The sequence below is a fragment of the Delphinus delphis genome, chromosome 7 (assembly GCF_949987515.2).
Source record: "Delphinus delphis chromosome 7, mDelDel1.2, whole genome shotgun sequence".
Lineage (NCBI taxonomy): Eukaryota > Metazoa > Chordata > Mammalia > Artiodactyla > Delphinidae > Delphinus > Delphinus delphis.
Genome location: NC_082689.1, coordinates 103884106 through 103901196, shown reverse-complemented (window position 1 = coordinate 103901196; position 17091 = coordinate 103884106). Strand labels below are relative to the sequence as shown.

The 17091-nt window shown below is 51.0% G+C and overlaps 1 protein-coding gene across 1 annotated transcript in view; it reads left to right on the top strand.

The window, feature by feature from the left end:
- The window catches only part of CLASP1 (cytoplasmic linker associated protein 1), a 267853-nt gene that overhangs the window by 226641 nt on the left and 24121 nt on the right, over positions 1–17091 (top strand). The window contains exons 34-37 of the mRNA XM_060016946.1: positions 3438–3588; positions 8891–9137; positions 11179–11369; positions 13423–13551. Coding sequence (XP_059872929.1) covers positions 3438–3588; positions 8891–9137; positions 11179–11369; positions 13423–13551 — 718 coding nt within the window. The remainder of the gene's footprint in view (positions 1–3437; positions 3589–8890; positions 9138–11178; positions 11370–13422; positions 13552–17091) is intronic.

Sequence of the window (17091 nt, the reverse complement as noted above, 5' to 3'; positions counted from 1 at the left end):
TAACAGCATCTTCCTTCGGAAACTCTCCCAGTTCTGAAAGTAGCTTCTAAAGCGTGCAGAGACGCCTGCGGTGACTGTCCAGATGCAGGTTGGGGCACGGGCACGTCGACGGTGACACGGCTGCGTCCTCAGTGTTAGTAACGCGTGCCACTGCATTTGTCTTAAAGGTTAGTCGTGCCTCAACGTATCAGACCGGTTGATTGACCGTCTCCCAGTACACTGACCCGTGTGCCTTACTGGGCACCAAGCTTCGCCCCCAGCCAGTCTTCCCATCCGGCCACTGAGACCACCCTCCAGAGGACCTCTGTTCCCAGAGTCACCTTTTACAGCCAGCGCTTCACAAACAACTACAACTTCTGTTAACTGTCGGAGGGAGAGAGAGTGGACCCAGAGACCTTTACACTTAGAGAACCTATCGGTTACATAAAACTAAGAGGAAATCTGTATCTTTTCTCTTTGCTCTTCGCCAAAACCCTATCGATTCATGAGAAGGAACAATTATCCTCATTCCATACCTAGTATCTTTTCCCTACAAAATGACAAAGAAGACGCTCTCAGAAGGCACACTTCCTGTCTCCGGCTTTTCTTTCCTTGGTGACCTGACCTCACGCATCTCCCCGCCTGCGCTGTGCAGCCTTTCTGCAGGGTGAGGCCAGAGCCGCCTTCTGCCCCGGTATTGGGTGCCCTGGCCTGACCTCAGGTCAGTGAGTATTGACCGATTGAGCAACTCTTCCTAATCTAAAGAACCCTATGGAAACCTTTCTGGAGTCTAATCACAGTGTTTACAGACTCCTAGGACCTGGCCTTTAACCTAAGGGATTATACCTCCGAGCTAAAACAAGACAGAATGTGAGGGCGGGTGGCAGATTGGGGTTCACCCAACCAGGTCTCTTCTAAGCAGAGCTGCTGCCTCCCCCTTGCTGTTCCCTTGTGGGTATTGCTTGTCGGGACCACATCACCTGTGATTCCCTGATGACGGCATCCACGGGAGTGTCCCTTTTTCCCTATGAAATATGGGCTCACAGGTATTGACTGGAAAAAACGCAAACGCCAGAACGTGAAATGGCAAGGAAAGCAACACTGTCTGCTTCCCTTTAGAGGAAAATAATGCTCTCTGTCACCTGGAGCTCACAGTTTCCACTTCATACCAAGGAGATGCTTCAAAGCTCAAGCTAGTGAGTCTAAAAGAAGTGTCCCCAATAGATTGTGCCTGGCCGTGCGCACGTTCTCCTAAATTGGAAGTCTGAGTTGGTTTATTAATTGAACGTAAGAAGGAGGAACATTAACTGGCAGAATCCTTTATTTTCCTATTTTAAAGAGAGGCTGCTCTCATGTTAAAGTTATGTGAACCGAAATGAGGTATTTTAAGAAAGTTCAGGGTAGGAATAATGGGATGAACTACATGAAACCTAACATCTTCTGAAGCGACATGGAGAATAATATTGTGACATCCCTTAAAAGCTGAACGTCCCCCAGACTTCCTCCTGTCCATCCCTCCATCCTTCCTGTTTTGTTTTGGTTTTTTCCCTTTTGCATGGGCTATGTTACTCTTTTTGGTTGTTGTGATTAATAGTATTTTCAGGCATCTTTTTACATTTCGTATACATATTTTTTGTTTAAGTCACGTTCAACCTTTATTTATGAAAAACGGTGTACTGGCCAGATGTATAAATGCCTTTGCTCGCACATAAGCTGGTGCTGTGCTGTTCTAGAAGGGGCCGGGGAGGGGAGCGGTCAGGGGGCCCCAGTGCTCCCCAGTCACGCTTTCTTCATGCCAAAGGAGTATTAGATAATGTTATGAACTTAGAAGAGGTTGAAATCTTGAATTCTGTTCAGGTTTTTTGATTCTGCTTCCTGCCAGCGTATACACGGAGTCTTAGCTGTAAACGTGTTGAAGCTCACATTGCTTTTTGTTTGATGGCCAGAGCCAGTCTTTGAGTTGGCGTGTGTTTTTGTGAGCTCTCCAAGTGCAGTTGAGGTGTCTGTGTTCTTTCATTCATCAGAAGAGAAGAATGGGTTCTACCTGGGCCAGGTTTGCAACAGGAGAGTGAATTCATCTCACAGGGTGAATGAATTCAGATCTTGTACTCTGGCAGGACACTCGGGTCATTACAGTCTCCAGCCAGTAGAGGTCTGGCTACTCCAAGTGAGCGCTGTTCAAATCTTGTCTTGTTCATCTGCCCAAACCTTTAAAAAAAAAAAAAAAGTGTGTGTGTTGAGGGGGAGGTTGGTAAACATTTTTTGTTTTTAAGTTACAGGGAAGTTTCCTCTCAACAGAATGCACAGGCCTGGCTGGGTTGCCCTTAGCCGGGGTTCCCACCAGTGGGTGACTGGTTTCAGTTATTTCTCTTTGGAAGAAGAGAAAGATCGGTCTTCTTTAGTCCTTAAGAGTGAATGTTGTTGAATGCTTACTTATATACAGCCAAGGATTCTTTTAATGTCCTTGGCAGTTCTCAGCATAGCTCAGGACTGTCTGGAGATAAAATCAGACCGACTCATCCGATTTTTTTCTTGAATACTTTCTTGGAGCAAGTGACGGTTTATTCTTTTTGAGGGAAGGTAATGGTTTTTGTTCTTAGGATCTTCTGTCTGTTTCAGCGTACTTTTCAAACATCTAAAGGTCACTTGTTGATACACTGCATTACGCCAGAAGGCTGTTGAGGATTTTTGCTTTCCTTTGTGTTTTGCTGTGTATGCTAAATGTCTGAAAGGACGACAGTTGACGTCACTTTTCTGTAAGGGACAAATATCTCTTGCTTTTTGGAGTGCTTTTAGATATTCATCTGGAAGTGTGACTCATCTTTATAAGATCTGCTTTCACTGTAAAACTCCCACTATCCGCGTCTAGAAGAATTTGGTTATTCAAGCCAATTCCTGGATTAGATGGCCTGAGAGGCTTTCAGGAGTCCGTTGGTGGATCTGACTTCGAGGCATTTTCTACTCTGGGGTTTTATTTCATAGGTTTCTGATACTGGTGAGCATAACCCAGCTTTCTGAGGTCATGCACTTTGCTCCTTTAAAATTTGTGTGTAATAACTAGCTTTCTTTTCATTTATTTGTACATTTGAGACCAGTAACAACCAAACTGCTTTTTTCCATCTTCAAGATACGAAAGTTATTTTTCCACGTCCATTAACCTCGTGCATCGTCACCAGTTGTCACTCTTTGAGTTCCTGCATTCTCGTGGTTCTTGTTTCCCACTGGCTCTTATTGAGTGCTGATGTCATGTGTTTGGGACCAGATCTGACAAGGAAGCTGTATGATTCAATTGTCCAGTGGTGGTACTCTTAACAAAAGATGTCTTCCTTATCATTCCAAATCACCTAAAGAAACTATAATTATGTCTTACTCCGTAAATGATTAGAAGTCATTTTTACCCATACCTCAATTTTATGCATGTGCCTTAATTTAAGAAATGAAATATTTTTGCTCTTTAGCATGCTGGACTATGATACCGAGAACCTGAACTCTGAAGAAATCTATAGTTCTTTGCGTGGAGTGACAGAAGCCATCGAAAAGTTTAGTTTTCGAAGCCAGGAGGATCTGAATGAGCCCATTAAAAGAGACGGCAGGAAGGACTGTGATGTCGTGAGTACCCGCAGGCTAACAGGCCCATTCATCAGTGAGGGGGCGGTCACCACCCAGGCCGGTAGAGAGCTGTGTGTCCCTTAAGGGATACTCCTGAACGCTGACCGCGGGGATTACTGAACTCCAACATTATTTTTATCTCGTAGTTAGAATGGTATGATTTTAAGAGGCCCAAGGCAACTTTACGAAATTGCAGCAGCCCTCAGCTATCTTGGTGAAGAATGTTAAATGCCCTTTTTCTCAGCTGGCTTTCATTTATCCTGGACACGTTTTTGTTCCTCTGATATGATAAGAACAGTGAGCCTGCGCCCGACGCCAGCGTGGCTCTCCGTGAGCTGCAGCCTCCTGCAGAGGGGCAGAGTGGCGCAGGACAGATCTGCAGAGGAGACGATGTCACCCTCTGAGCACGGAGGCCACGAGGTCACGAGGCACTTGTCGGGTCAAGTAGGAGGTTGTCGTCTGAGAGGGGCCTGTGAGAAGGCAGAGGGATGGGAGTGGGCACGGGGGGAGGGAGAGGGTGGGCGTGCCCTGGTGTTGGGGAGGCCCTGGGAAGAGAAGGGCCCTCACACCAGGGGGTGCACAGCCATCGTCCAGACTACTCTGGGGTCCCTGAAGAATCTGAAGGATTTTTAGCCAGGGAAGAGCCATGGTCCCACGCACGTCTGAGGAGGGTCGCTGTCACTCTGCGATGGGGAGTGACCCAGGAGGGAGCTGGGTCGTGTAGCGCGTGAGCAGAAGCGGGAGAGCCGAAGAGTCCGGCAGGGACTGTTGAGGAAGTGCTGCTGCACCGCAGTGAGGTGATGTCACGGGGAGAAGAGGCGGTGTGGACCCCTGTGGAGCGCAGTGAGACATCCAAGCAGACGCAGCCATGGGCCTTCGGGTGCGCAGCCTGGAGTTGAGGCTGGCGATTTGGGCTGCAGGTGGAGGTTTGAGGGACACTGACTAGATGCTTGATGGTAACTAAAGAAAAGTAAGTGAAATCAGCCAAGTGGAGGAGGGTAAGGGCCGAATCCTCAGGAGCATCACCACGAAGGGAAAGACAGAAGAAGCGGGCTCAAGAAGGAGAGCAGAGGAGAATGTGGCGTCCTGGAATTCGAGGGGGGCTTTCGGGAAGGATGTTCCAGCCAAAGGGGTCTCGAGTCAGACGTGGACTGAAAGGGCTCCACTGGATCTTTTTTTTACTGTCTGCATTAAATAGTCTATTTTAATCTAGAATATTTAAACCACACACAGTTACTCACCGGTGTTTGGATGTAGGGCCAAGACCTTTTCTTTGAGATTGGGCCCCCGTCTGGACTTCCATCTTCTTTTTCTTAAATAGCTTTTAGACCTAATCACAGTCTGCAGTTTCCAGGGTTAGTTTCTCCGGGAGTCCATTGGGTGTTGTGAGCAGAGCTGAGAGCAGAGCTGGGAGTGGACACGAGGTCACAGTGGGCCGAGGGCCGACTCGAGCACAGGCTGGAGCGAGGAGGGGCCGACGGCGGGTGTGCAGTGGGAGAGACCTGGCCCGTGTGGCGAGAAAGGTGTTGGCTCTGCAGTGGGGGCAGTGGACGATTCATGGACACGGGTCCTTAAGGACGTGGGGAGGTGGCGAGACGGGGGCCCTGGGGGAGCGGGTTGGCCTTAGCCAGGAAGGAGAGGAGTGGGCCTGTGGGAGCAGGACTTGGAGGGTGTCCACGCTGGCAGCTCTGCTGTCCACGGGCAGCGCTTGTGCTGAGGAGACTGGAAAGGCTTCTGAAGTGCATGCGAGGAACTTGGGGTCGGGTGTGGTTCTGATCAGGGAAACAGAAGTCCTGCCAGGAACAGCAGAGGCCCCAGGAGAAGCTGGATGACGGAGGTGTATAGCCAGCATGTAAAGAAAAGAAGGAAGAAAAAACACCTTTAGAGAGAGCCACCATTAACACTTGGGTGTGCATCTTTCTATCCCCTTAGGTGTACCTGTACATGTCTGTGTGTGCAGGGGTGTATGGAGTGTGTTCTTTAAGGTAAAGCTGACTTCATAGGGTGCCTCCTGTGTGGTGTCATCTTTCATGTGCCTTCTTGTGGCTGGATGATAGTTCAGCGTAAGGATGTCCTCGGTGCCCTATTTGGGAACGTTTAAGTTGTTTCCAACTTTTCAAAGTATGAAAAAACACCATGCCAGATGTTGAAAGGAGTGGGGGGAAGGTGGAGAGAGCAGGCCCGTACCAGGATGGGGAAGCGGGGGGCCAGGAGGGGCTGCGGGACTGGCAGGGGGTGGCAGACGGGGCGCTGACGGGTCTCGGCTCAGAGGGGCGGGGAGGGGAAAAGGAAGAGTTGAGGAAGTCCAAAGTCAGCATCTTCGCCACTCGTCACCAAATGTGAGCTAAGAAGCTGCTATAAAAGTGCACTAAGTGTGGAAGAGTCAGGCACCCGCATCTCTCTGCTCAAGCTTGACCAGCGGGCCCAGTCTGGTCAGACAGAGTCCGTCAGGGCGCAGGTCACATCCAGGGGGAGGGTGGGTCACACAGGCAGAGACAGACACAAACGCGTGCATGTCCAGCCTCCCGGGCAGTTACAGAAATCCCACAGGCAGATTCTGAGGTTCCATTTCTTTGTTTCAAGTAGAAATTAGAGCACTTGATGCCAGAAGGGACATCGGGAACGAGTGTAGTACTGATGGCCTGGAAAATTGATGCGGCTCTTTTGGAGCTCAGTGAAAAGGCATATTCAGCAAAAGCGATTTTAAGTTTCATATCCTTTATCCAAAAATCTAACTTCTGGCAATCTGCGCCGAGTAACAAACTTGACAAAAGGGAAGAAAGACGTTATTTACACAAAGTAGCTTATTTCAGCATTATTTATAATAGCAAGAAACAAAAACATTAAGGAAAACACAGAAGGGGAATCAGGCAATAAATCTTACTAAAACACAAGAAATAGTGGTGTGACTAAACATTATGGCTGCAAAGTTTTTATTTACGTGGGACGTGCTGATCCTTTGAGGAAAGCAAAATATATGCTGTTCTGTGCACTGTGATTCCCACTCTATAAAATCTGCATGCAGACTAAGACTGGGGTAATATAATATACCGAGTTAAGAAAGTACGATTTTGTTGTTAAAAGTGATTAGTATTAGGAGTTTAGTTTTCTATTTTTCTTTTTTTTAATAAATTATTTTATTTATTTTTGGCTGCATTGGATTTTCGCTGCTGCGCGTGGGCTTTCTCTAGTTGTGGCGAGCGGGGGCTCCTTCTGGTTGCGGTGCACGGGCTTCCTCTCACTGCGGTGGCTTCTCTTGTTGCGGAGCACAGGCTCTAGGCACAAGGGCTTCAGTAGTTGTGGCTCTCGGGCCCTAGAGTGCAGGCTCAGTAGTTGTGGCACGTGGGCTCGGTAGCTGTGGCTTGTGGGCTCTAGAGCTCAGGCTCAGTAGTTGTGGCGCACGGGCTTAGTTGCTCCGTGGCATGTGGGGTCTTCCTGGACCAGGGCTCCAACCCACGTCCCCTGCATTGGCAGGCGGATTCTTAACCACTGCGCCACCAGGGAAGCCCTAGCTTTCTTTTTTGAATGTCTGAAGTTTTTAAACCCTTTCTCCTTTTATAAATAATCTTTTCATTATATTAATCATATACGTTTTACTTTTAGAAGAGAGTTACAAAGAGAAAAAAATTAAAATCATCCATGAATCATCTTATACCGAGAGAAAACCCCTGTTAAGTCTCATTTTATTCATGTCTGTACACATATTATATATTCTTTTATATCCTAACAGTTATATTAGGACAAAATCTTCTGGGTGGGATGTGTAAGAACCAAACGCATCCCAGCAGTTCCACTAGGTGTATATCCAAAGGAAATGAAAGAAGGGACTTGAACAGATATTTGTGTACCAGTGTTCAGAGTGGTGTTAGGCACAGTAGCCCAAAGGTGGAAGCAGCCCGAGTGTCCATCAACAAATAAACGGGTAAACAAAACGTAGTGTGCACATGCAATAGAATATTATTCAGCCATAAAAAGGAATGTAATACTGACACGTTACAACGTGAATGGACCTTGAAAACATTATGCTAAGTGAAATAAGCCAGACATAGAAAGACAAACACTGTGTGATTCCACTTATATGATGTCCCTAGAACAGTCAAATTCATAGAGACAGAAAGTAGAACAGAGGTTTCCAGGGCTGGAAGGGGCAGAGAGTTATTATTTAATAGGTACAGAGTTTCGGTTGGGGAAGATGAAAAAGTTTTGCCCAAAGTATAACATAGTGGTAATGGTTACACCACATTGCGAACATGTTTAATGTCACTGGATTATACGCGTATGAATTACATGATTGACTTTTTAACATACATATATAAAACTACAATAAAAACCGCACAAAGGCATAAGCGTGGGTGACAGCAGTGCACCTTGTCAGCAGCACAAGTAAAAGGTGCCACAGGGCTCACCAGGGTGGTCTGGCTGCCTGGAAGTGGTTCCCCCACTGTCCTGTAGTCACGCGTCTGAGATGAGGGAAGTGACCGTTTTGCTCTGTCCCCTTCAGTCAGCCACACTTGCTCTGTTCCCTGCAAAGGGAGCCAGACAGGCCAGTGTGCACAGAAGAAAGGACCTCGGGGAGAGAAGGGGGTCAGAAACATGACACAAGGGCCAGGGGCCCAGAGGTTTCACTAGTTGAAGACAAAACTCAGCACATATCAGGAAAAACATTTTCAGACAATATTAAAGACCTGTTCTTTGACCAGTGTAAAGACCAGTTCTGAGAGTCAGAAATCCTCAAAGGAAAAGCCATCTGCCTGGGGATGTCATGTTCTCCATAGTGAGACGTTTCACCACTTGAGGGGAATATAGCAGGGGACTCGTGGGTGGTGGGACCACTGTAGGTCTCGAGAGGGTCATCGGGGGAGCGTTTGTCCATGGCGTTGTGTCAGGGTGTCAGTGAGAAAACCCATCCTGTCGGTGGTGAAGGAAGTTGGCTGGGGTGTTGTGGGCACCTGAGGTTCCTGGGGAACTGGGGGTGCCAGGTGTGCAGACTGCCTTCTCAAGGGCTCCTCAGAATTTCATGTCACTAATCTGTCAAAAATGAGTCAAATTAGTCAGCAAATGCAAAGTAAAACAGACATTCCTTGTAAACTAATGAATGAATAGATGAGAACATCAGCGTGTTCTGTCCCCTCTGAGGTAGCTTATGAGCTAGGTATTTACAAATGGAGGCACTAACAACCGTCCTTTTGTCAGTGGCCCGACTTCAAGTGAGAAATCTCTGGCTCGCCTAATAATTGTGAAGATTTAAAGGAAAAGTTTGAGACAAGCACTGAAAAGGAACTGACAGTGTGTTGTGCCCCAGGTGTCCCGCGACGGTGGCATCACCTCCCCCGCCACCGAGGGCCGGGGCGGCAGCGACGCAGTGGAAGGAGGCCGGACGGCTCTGGACAACAAGACCTCCCTCCTCAACACCCAGCCCCCGCGTGCCTTCCCGGGGCCACGGGCGCGGGACTACAGCCCCTACCCCTACTCGGACACCATCAGCAGCTACGACAAGACGGCCCTGAAGGAGGCTGTGTTCGACGATGACATGGAGCAGCTGCGAGACGGTCTGTCTCTCCCGGTGCCACTCCCACCCCCCACCCCCCAACCAGGGCAGCTCCGGGCACGCGAGGGTGGACTGGGGGCCTGCTCTGCTCAGTCGTCTGTGTGCCTGGGCGCGGGGGCACACAGAGGATCCATGGGGAAGGCCTTGTGAGGAACCACGACCCGGGCGGCGGTGAGAGCGGGGCGTGGGCAATGGGGCGCCCAGGTGCAGCCTCTGGTGTGCGCTTTCCCGTCCAGCTCTGTGGCCGGGAGGCCCGGACCCCTGTTGGGTGGCTTCCCGCTGCTCTCTCAGCAGCATTTGAGCCAGGTCTCCCGAGCTGCTTGTGTCACCTTCGGTGCTGTGGGTGGGGAGGGGATCTAACCTGCCCTGGGCACCTGCGTGGCGTGTGCTGGCTGCTGAGACAGGGATCATTCCCATCATACGGGTTAGGAAACTGAGGTCCAGAAAGGTGAAGTTACTGCTCCAAGTATAATAACACACTTGATATGGAGCAGAACTGGTCTGGGTTTTTTTCTGACACTTGTGTTAAGACCAGTGTCCATTACTGAGTAACAAGTGAGCGAGTACCTATTGCTATGAAGTATTTTTATCTGGAAGTTATTTTTTTCTCTTTTCACCTCACTGGCGTGTTCATGTGTTTTGGTTTATTTCAACTTAATAATTAATTTAAAAAATCTTATATATGTATACTTTGTTTCCAAGCCTGCTATTTTATGTTGTTTTCAATTTTGAATGAAGAATTATATTAGGACCTTAAATCAGAATTCTAAGCAGTTAACATTCAGTGAAGGCCTACTGTGTGTCGCAAAGGTTGTGGCTTGCCAGGGCTGGCTGTGCAGGGAAACGAGACACAGCCCCCGGCCCCAGAGTGCAAGGCCCCGTCAGGGGAAACAGGCTCATCGTGGTGGCAGGCGTAGAGGCGAGGGCCATGTTAGCAGTGGCTGCTGGATCCAGGGGAACATGAAAGGAAGAAAACTGCGCTCTCGGTGGATCAGGCAGTGATGGGACCCTAAGACAGAAGAGAAGGCCTTCCACGGTCTGATAGGACAAGTAGCTTCGGGGCTTGAGAGCGTGACCCCTTGGCTGTTGATTGCTACTTGCCAGTGGGGAGCAGGTCGGTCTGTACCCAGCCGTCCATCTGCTGGGCAGGAGGCTGGTGGTGGAGGGTTGACTTGGACTTGCGCTGCCTAGGAGTTGTGGACCGTTGCCTTTCTTTGCTCATAGAGCTGGCACAGCGTTTAACTTACCCAGTTGTTGGTCTTGTTTAAGACAGACTGGAGATTGAGATGTTGGCTGTAATTTATCCACTAACCATATGCTAAAAGGCGTAAAGGAAAAGGTAGGATGGCAGGGGCGGAGATGAGAGGGTTCTTGAAGACGTCAACTTTCTCATTCTTAGAAGCTAAAGAAATATGTGAGTACAAATTTAGGTTCCTAATGATTTGTCTTTGTTTTTTCATCCTTTCTACTTAAAGTGAATATTCAGAGTTGAGGTCTCTTAAAACGGGGGTCCCCACCCCCTGGGCCGTGGACCGGTACCAGTCCGTGGCCTGTTAGGAACCGGGCCGCACAGCAGGACACGTGAGCGACGGGCGAGCGAGCGAGGCTTCATCTGCTTCCCATCGCTCACGTCACCGCCTGGACCATCCCCCACCCCCAGCCCCAGTCGGGGGAAAAATTGTCTTCCACGAAACCGGTCCCTGGTTCCAAAAAGGTTGGGGACCACTGTCTTAAAAGAACACAGAAAGAGAAAGGATATGTCCCTCTTCCATATAAACCACACACAAGTCCCTGCAAGCAGTTACGCTACGTGATGTTGGCAGGCCTGGCCGTCTGTGAAATAGGAGGGAAAGAGGCCGGTCAGGTCGGGAAGGGCGCTGCGTGTTGGTCCCGGAGCACTGGACACCTGTTCTCACCCGTTCTCACAGTTAACCTGGCTAGGTGACCTGCTGGGGGTGTGACGTGAGGCCAGCGCCCAGCGCGGCCCACCTCCTGGAGTCAGGAGGGCGGGGGTGCTGAGCATCTGTCTTGTGTCCCCCAAGTGCCCATTGACCACTCGGACCTGGTGGCGGACCTCCTGAAAGAGCTGTCCAACCACAACGAGCGGGTGGAGGAGCGCAAGGGCGCCCTGCTGGAGCTGCTCAAGATCGCGCGCGAGGACAGCCTGGGTGTCTGGGAGGAGCACTTCAAGACTGTCCTGCTACTGCTGCTGGAGACGCTGGGGGACAAGGACGTGAGTGACCCCCCTCCCCTCCCCCCTCTCTCCCTCCCTTTCACTCCCCTCTCTCCTCCTCCCTCCCCTCCCTTCCCTCCCCTCCCCCCTTCCCCCTCCCCCTCCCCTACCCCCTCTCCCCTACCCCTCCCTTCCCCCTACCCCCTCTCTCCCCTCCCCTCCCCCTTCCCTCCCCCTCTCTCTCCTCCCCTCCCTCCTCCCTCCCCTCCCCCTCCCCCTCTCTCCCCCTCCCCTCCCTCCTCCCTCCCCTCCCCCTCCCCCTCTCTCCCTCCCCTTCCCTCCCTCTCCCCTCCCCCACCTCCCTCCCTCTCCCCTGCCCCGCCTCCCTCCCCTCCCTCTCTCCCCTCCCCCTTCTCCCCTCCCCCTCCCTCTCTCCCCTCCCCCTCCCTCTCTCCCCCTCCCCCTCCCTCCCACACCCTCCCCCCTCCCCTCCTGGGTGGCCAGGCCTGGGCCCACAGCTCCCCTCCACTCCTGTGCTGTGCTTCCTGTTGGCACCAAGACAGCTTTCAGGTTTTCTGGACCCAGTCAGTTAGCGGAGACAGGCCCCACCCTGGCCTCCACGCAGGTTTTTCTGTTATTGGGTTTGTAGTCGTTGAGGGAGACGTGCTCCCTCTTTGGTCCCTTTCACAAAATTTCTTAAGACTTTGCTAGTGTAGGAATGTGGCTTGTTGTTTTATGATGGGGTTTTCTTCCTTAGGAGTTTTATTTATGCTTCACACGCAGTTGAGAAATCAGAGGCTCACTTTTGGAAGACCATACGAAACCCTACTAAAGGCGCCTTCCCTGGGGCTCTGTGTTGGTTCACCCCTGCACTGTTAACCGTTCCAGCGACAGGTCCCAGAAGCAGAGATCATTACTGTTTTCTGTTATCGTCCATTATTATTTTTAACGTAGAAAGCTGTCTCCACGCGGTGACACTTGAATGTGACTCTTCAAGGGGTGAGCACCCTGATCAGAGGCCCACCTCCCCCCACCCCCGCCTGCTGTGCAGCCGCTCCCTTGTGTGTGTGGCAGCAGGAGTAAATGTTAGGACTTCCCTGGATTAAAATCTAGAAGTAAAACTCCATCTCTGTGCTCCAGGCTTCGTGTAGGTCAGCAGAAGCACAAGTACAGTAAGTGTGGTGAACAGCTCAAGGGGTAGGACCAGTCAGATTTCGAGGAAGTTGGGCACGGCCCAGGGCAGAGGTCGTGCCCAGGTCACGTTGATGGTGATCTTAATGGAAGACAGGTGAGCAGAGGCTGGCGAATGTCATGGTGACTCCAGTTGCTCTCTGGTGCTTAGGGACGCATGGTTTGGTGTGGGGTTAATCAAGGTAGAAGAACGGCGATGACTTTTCTTAAGACAAAGTACCTGTTGGCACCTGAAGCGCTTCTAGTGGTTGGCCTTGTCAGGAGGAGAAACGATGTCATGGAGAGGGCAGGGGGTGGTGTGTGAGCCTGTGGCTGGTGCAGGTGAGTGGCAGAGAATCAGAATGTTCTGTCTGGTGTAAACCCCATTCTCTGTTGTTGAGATTAGGGGTTTGTTTGGAATGGCTTTCCTCCATACTCATGACTCAGGCCTCAAGTAGCTGGAGTTCTGTACACGTTCCCCTCGCCCATGACCTGCTCACGTAGAAGGTCAGGAATATCGGCAGGTCTCCCACTGTCCTGAGAGAGTCCACTGTCTGACAGGTCGTGTCGATGAAACATGTAGGTGCCCTTTACATAGGGCATAGGGCTGTCCTTTTACATAGTTTACAGATACACACCTGAGCCTCAGAAAATCCGGAGCCGCCCCCCGGGAGACTGATAGTGAACTTACCAGTCGTCCTCATTTGGTCTCATTCAGGAAGCCTTCCTGGGGTCCCTCTCAGGTGCCGGGTCCCGGGATGTCCCCGCAGGCACAGCGCCCACCCTCGTGGGAGCCTCCGTCCAGGAAGCCTGGCGTCCATGTCACGGTGCCTGCAGGGCGCTAGGGACCCAGGCCTGGGAGCCAGTCTCGGGGCCCCGCTGGCCATGTGCGCAGAGAGGCGCCGCGAGGCGTTTGCTGATATCCGTCTCTCCTCTGCCCCAGCACTCCATCCGCGCGCTGGCACTCAGGGTGCTGCGGGAGACCTTGAGAAGCCAGCCAGCAAGGTTTAAACACTACGCGGAGCTGACGATCATGAAGACGCTGGAAGCCCACAAAGACTCCCACAAGGAGGTGAGCCAGCCTCTGGCGCACAGCCCTGCCGCCGCGGGGTCTGAGCAGCGCTGCGGGCCCAGTGCCCCGGCGGCAGGGCTCTCTGAGCCTCATCCGGGCGGGTCTGCCCTTTCCCCTGCGGTCAGGGTGGGGATGGAGATGTGCAAGCCTCGCTCTGGGCCCTCGGCCAGGCTCCCTCACCCGCAGGGCCCCGCTCTCCTCGGGGGACTGTCACCCCACCGCCGCCCACGGGAGAGCTAGGTGAGGCCGGAGCGTGCGGGCGGGCTCCCCCTACAGGCTCGAAGGACTGGAGGCGGCCCGCCCGCTCTGCAGGCTCCGGACGCGTGAGGCATCCGCACTCTCCTCGGGCTCCCGTCACGGGGCAGGGAGGGCACGGTTCTGGGCCCGACGCGTGTGCACGCAGAGGACAGTCCGTGCGTCCTCGTCCAGTTGCTTGCTGGACTGTCCCGGGGCCTGCCGCCCACAGTCCTCTGCGTATCGAGAGATGGGAGGTGGGGTGGGTGGAGTGCCCTAAAGGGAGATGGTTTCAGGGACGCCTGCCAGTGAAAGGCACTGTGGCAAACAACCGTCTAGTTCCAGGTTTGGAAAACTTAACTTGGCGAAACAGTGGGTTTGACCCCGAAGTGAGACATAAGCATGTGTCAGTTCAATCTTTTGGCTCCCGTGTGACTCTCGCGAGCACAGCCGTGGATTAAAGGAACTGTGATTAGAGCAGTTCTTCTCTTCACAGCGAGAATCAGACCCTGAATCATGGCTTTTTCCTCTGTTCAGCAATTATGTGGCTACTGAACAGAGACCGGTCTGGCCCCCTCAGGTTCCCACCACAACTGCAGGCTCAGCGAGGTTGAGGGCGTCCCTCTGGCCGGGCATCTCTCCACCCAGCAGTCCTAGTGCCACACAGGTGCATGAATGATGGGTGTGTGTGCAAACCACTCACTCACACTTCTGGGATCCAGCTTGGTTGCCTGATGGCGACAGCACCTACTCGTGTTTGAACAAAACGCTTTCCACTTCAGATAACTCATCTGAAAAATGTGAGGACCAGGTAAGCTAACAGTAGTCACCGTAATTATTCCCAGGTGAGGAAGAAGGTCCAGGAGGTCCCATCCTTTGTCAGGTGGTGCACACGTGGCAGTTCCTGGCAGAACCAAGATGTGAACCAGGTCGTGTGTCTTTTAAGGGGCAACTGGTCTGTGCTGACTCTTTTTTTTTTTTTTTTAACCACAATAGCTTCTCCTTAATGAGAATGCATGATGAAAAAAATGACATGAAATGGACGTTCTTTTACATACGTACGATGTCAGTTGTTTTCAGAGGGGAGGACATATTGAGACTGTGACTCTGAGGTGAAACAAAGCCACCTGCACGGTGTGGCGGTCACTAGCCATCCCCTTGGCAGACGTCTGTCTTTACAGTGGCCGTCCTGATCGTAACCTCCAGGATTTGGACGGTGGACCCGGAGAAGTATACGTTACCAGAAGTTGCTCTTTACTGTTTACGTGAGAGATCTTGTTGTTTTCCCCTGCAAAGCGAGAGACTGAGGAGAGAATGTTCTTCGCTTTGAAGTCCTTTAGGTTGCGTAAGGGACACAAGCAGAAAACACCTGCTGCTTAAAGCAAACGTAGCAGCACTCAGTTGCCGTGGAATTCTTGTAACCCAAGGGTCTCCACGCGGCTGTCACTGATTTCCTGATAAGCAGGTTGAGGAAATACTGTGTTCTGAAATGAGTGCGGTTACTGGCAGGCCTCCCCTGCTTTGCATGCTTTCAGACTCACCTTGACTTGGTGCCCTTGTCGTTTTCCTTATGAAACTTCACGCTGTCACTTTGCCCGAAGCTTCTAACTTGGGCACCTGTATGTTTTGGTGTTAGGTATCGTTTTCGTTTTTGTTTTTCTTTTCCTTTAAAACTCTTCCATGTGGTCTTTCTCTGGCTTTGCCAATCCGCGTTTGTTTTTAGGCCGGATAGTTAGACGCACAGGGTCTGTCTGGTAGCCGTTGTGCTGGCATATCCCACACAGTATGTCTCTGGTTGCTACGTTTTCTCGTCTGCACATTCAAACATCATTCCCACATTTATTGACTGGAAAGGAGCCGAAGTGTTTCTAGACCCGGTTACTAGTCAGACAGGGACCAGTCTCTCTTCCCGTCTAAATTGGCATTCCCAAAGTGTGCTCCTCCCGGCGACAGCTCTGGGCACCTCCTTCTCGTTACAGCTAGTTGGTTTTGTGTCCACAGGCAAAACCCAGGCTTTGGCAGATGAAGGAGTTGGACCGGCAGGTGGACACAGAGCGGCTGTGAGAGCGCTTGTCACCAGACATGTCTTTCCTTGGCCGCTGTGGCCGGGGCCCCGCCAGCGTGCGCACTGTAGTTCTGGCCGCTGAAGCACTTCTTGAAATGCAGTTTCTATACGTTGAAAGGTGTCATAAGGCCCTTAGGGAAGATGCATAAAGCAGGGCTGAGGATAAGACGGCTTGTTTGTCACCGATAAGCCAGGGACTGTGTTCCCAGGGTCTTCAACAGGAGCTATGAGTGCAAGACACTTTTGTCCCACGCTGAAACGTGCCGGGCACTGAATCTGTCTCAGGCATCGTTCATCATAAGCTAACGGAGGTGTTTTACAGTAAGCAAGATAGAGGATTCGGGTACCGGTTTAAAGTTTTTATTTTAAAAGTTGGTATTGGGAATTCCCTGGTGGTCCAGTGGTTCGGACTCAGCGCTTTCACTGCCGAGGGCCTGGGTTCGATCCCTGGTCGGGGTACTAAGATCCCATAAACCTCGCAGCGTGGCCCAAAAAGTAATTAAATAAATAATTAAAAGTTGGTGTTTGTCTGGTTAGACAGTTTTCATATTTCCTATTTGAATAAGTAAATCTCTTTCATTGTCTAGCTCCTTATTTTTATCTTTTTAGTAAATAAAATTTGCTATTGAGTTTCAGTAGCTCATTAATGAAGTTACTATGGTATACCATAGTGTTAGCTTTTAGCAAACATCCGAAGGGGTGAAGGGCTTGATAGTGACCTTTTAAAATCTTATGCCCCCTTTTCTGTTTTTCAAGAAAAGCTCCATTAATGTTAACACTTTTTATCTGAGAACTTGAAATCCGTTTGTTGGGGCTGGTACAGAACCTCTCCTTCAATGATTACGAGAAGATTTAGAGCTAAGAAGAGCACTGATACTTCGCATGCGATTCTGGGGTCAGTGGGAGCGCGAATCTAGAGGGGGAAAGCCTGGTTTTCGGTCCAGCATCTGACCTCCAGCCCAGCTGTCGGTTTGATCCCTTCTGTCTAAGCCTGTGTAGCGTGGCCGCCTCGAGAATCAGACACGGGACATGGAAGCATGCTTCTAACACCGTCAGGCACTGTACCAGTATTGCTACGTAAAGCCGTCTTCAGACATCCGTACCGTCTCAGAGGTACTCGTTTCAGTAGCTGCTGCTCCCAGGCACTGCGGCTTACACGCGGTACCCAGAGTACTGGGGTCCTTGCTCGCCGTTCTGTTTAAACTTGAGAGGAGCACCAACTCTGTTTCTTTGAAGATGTT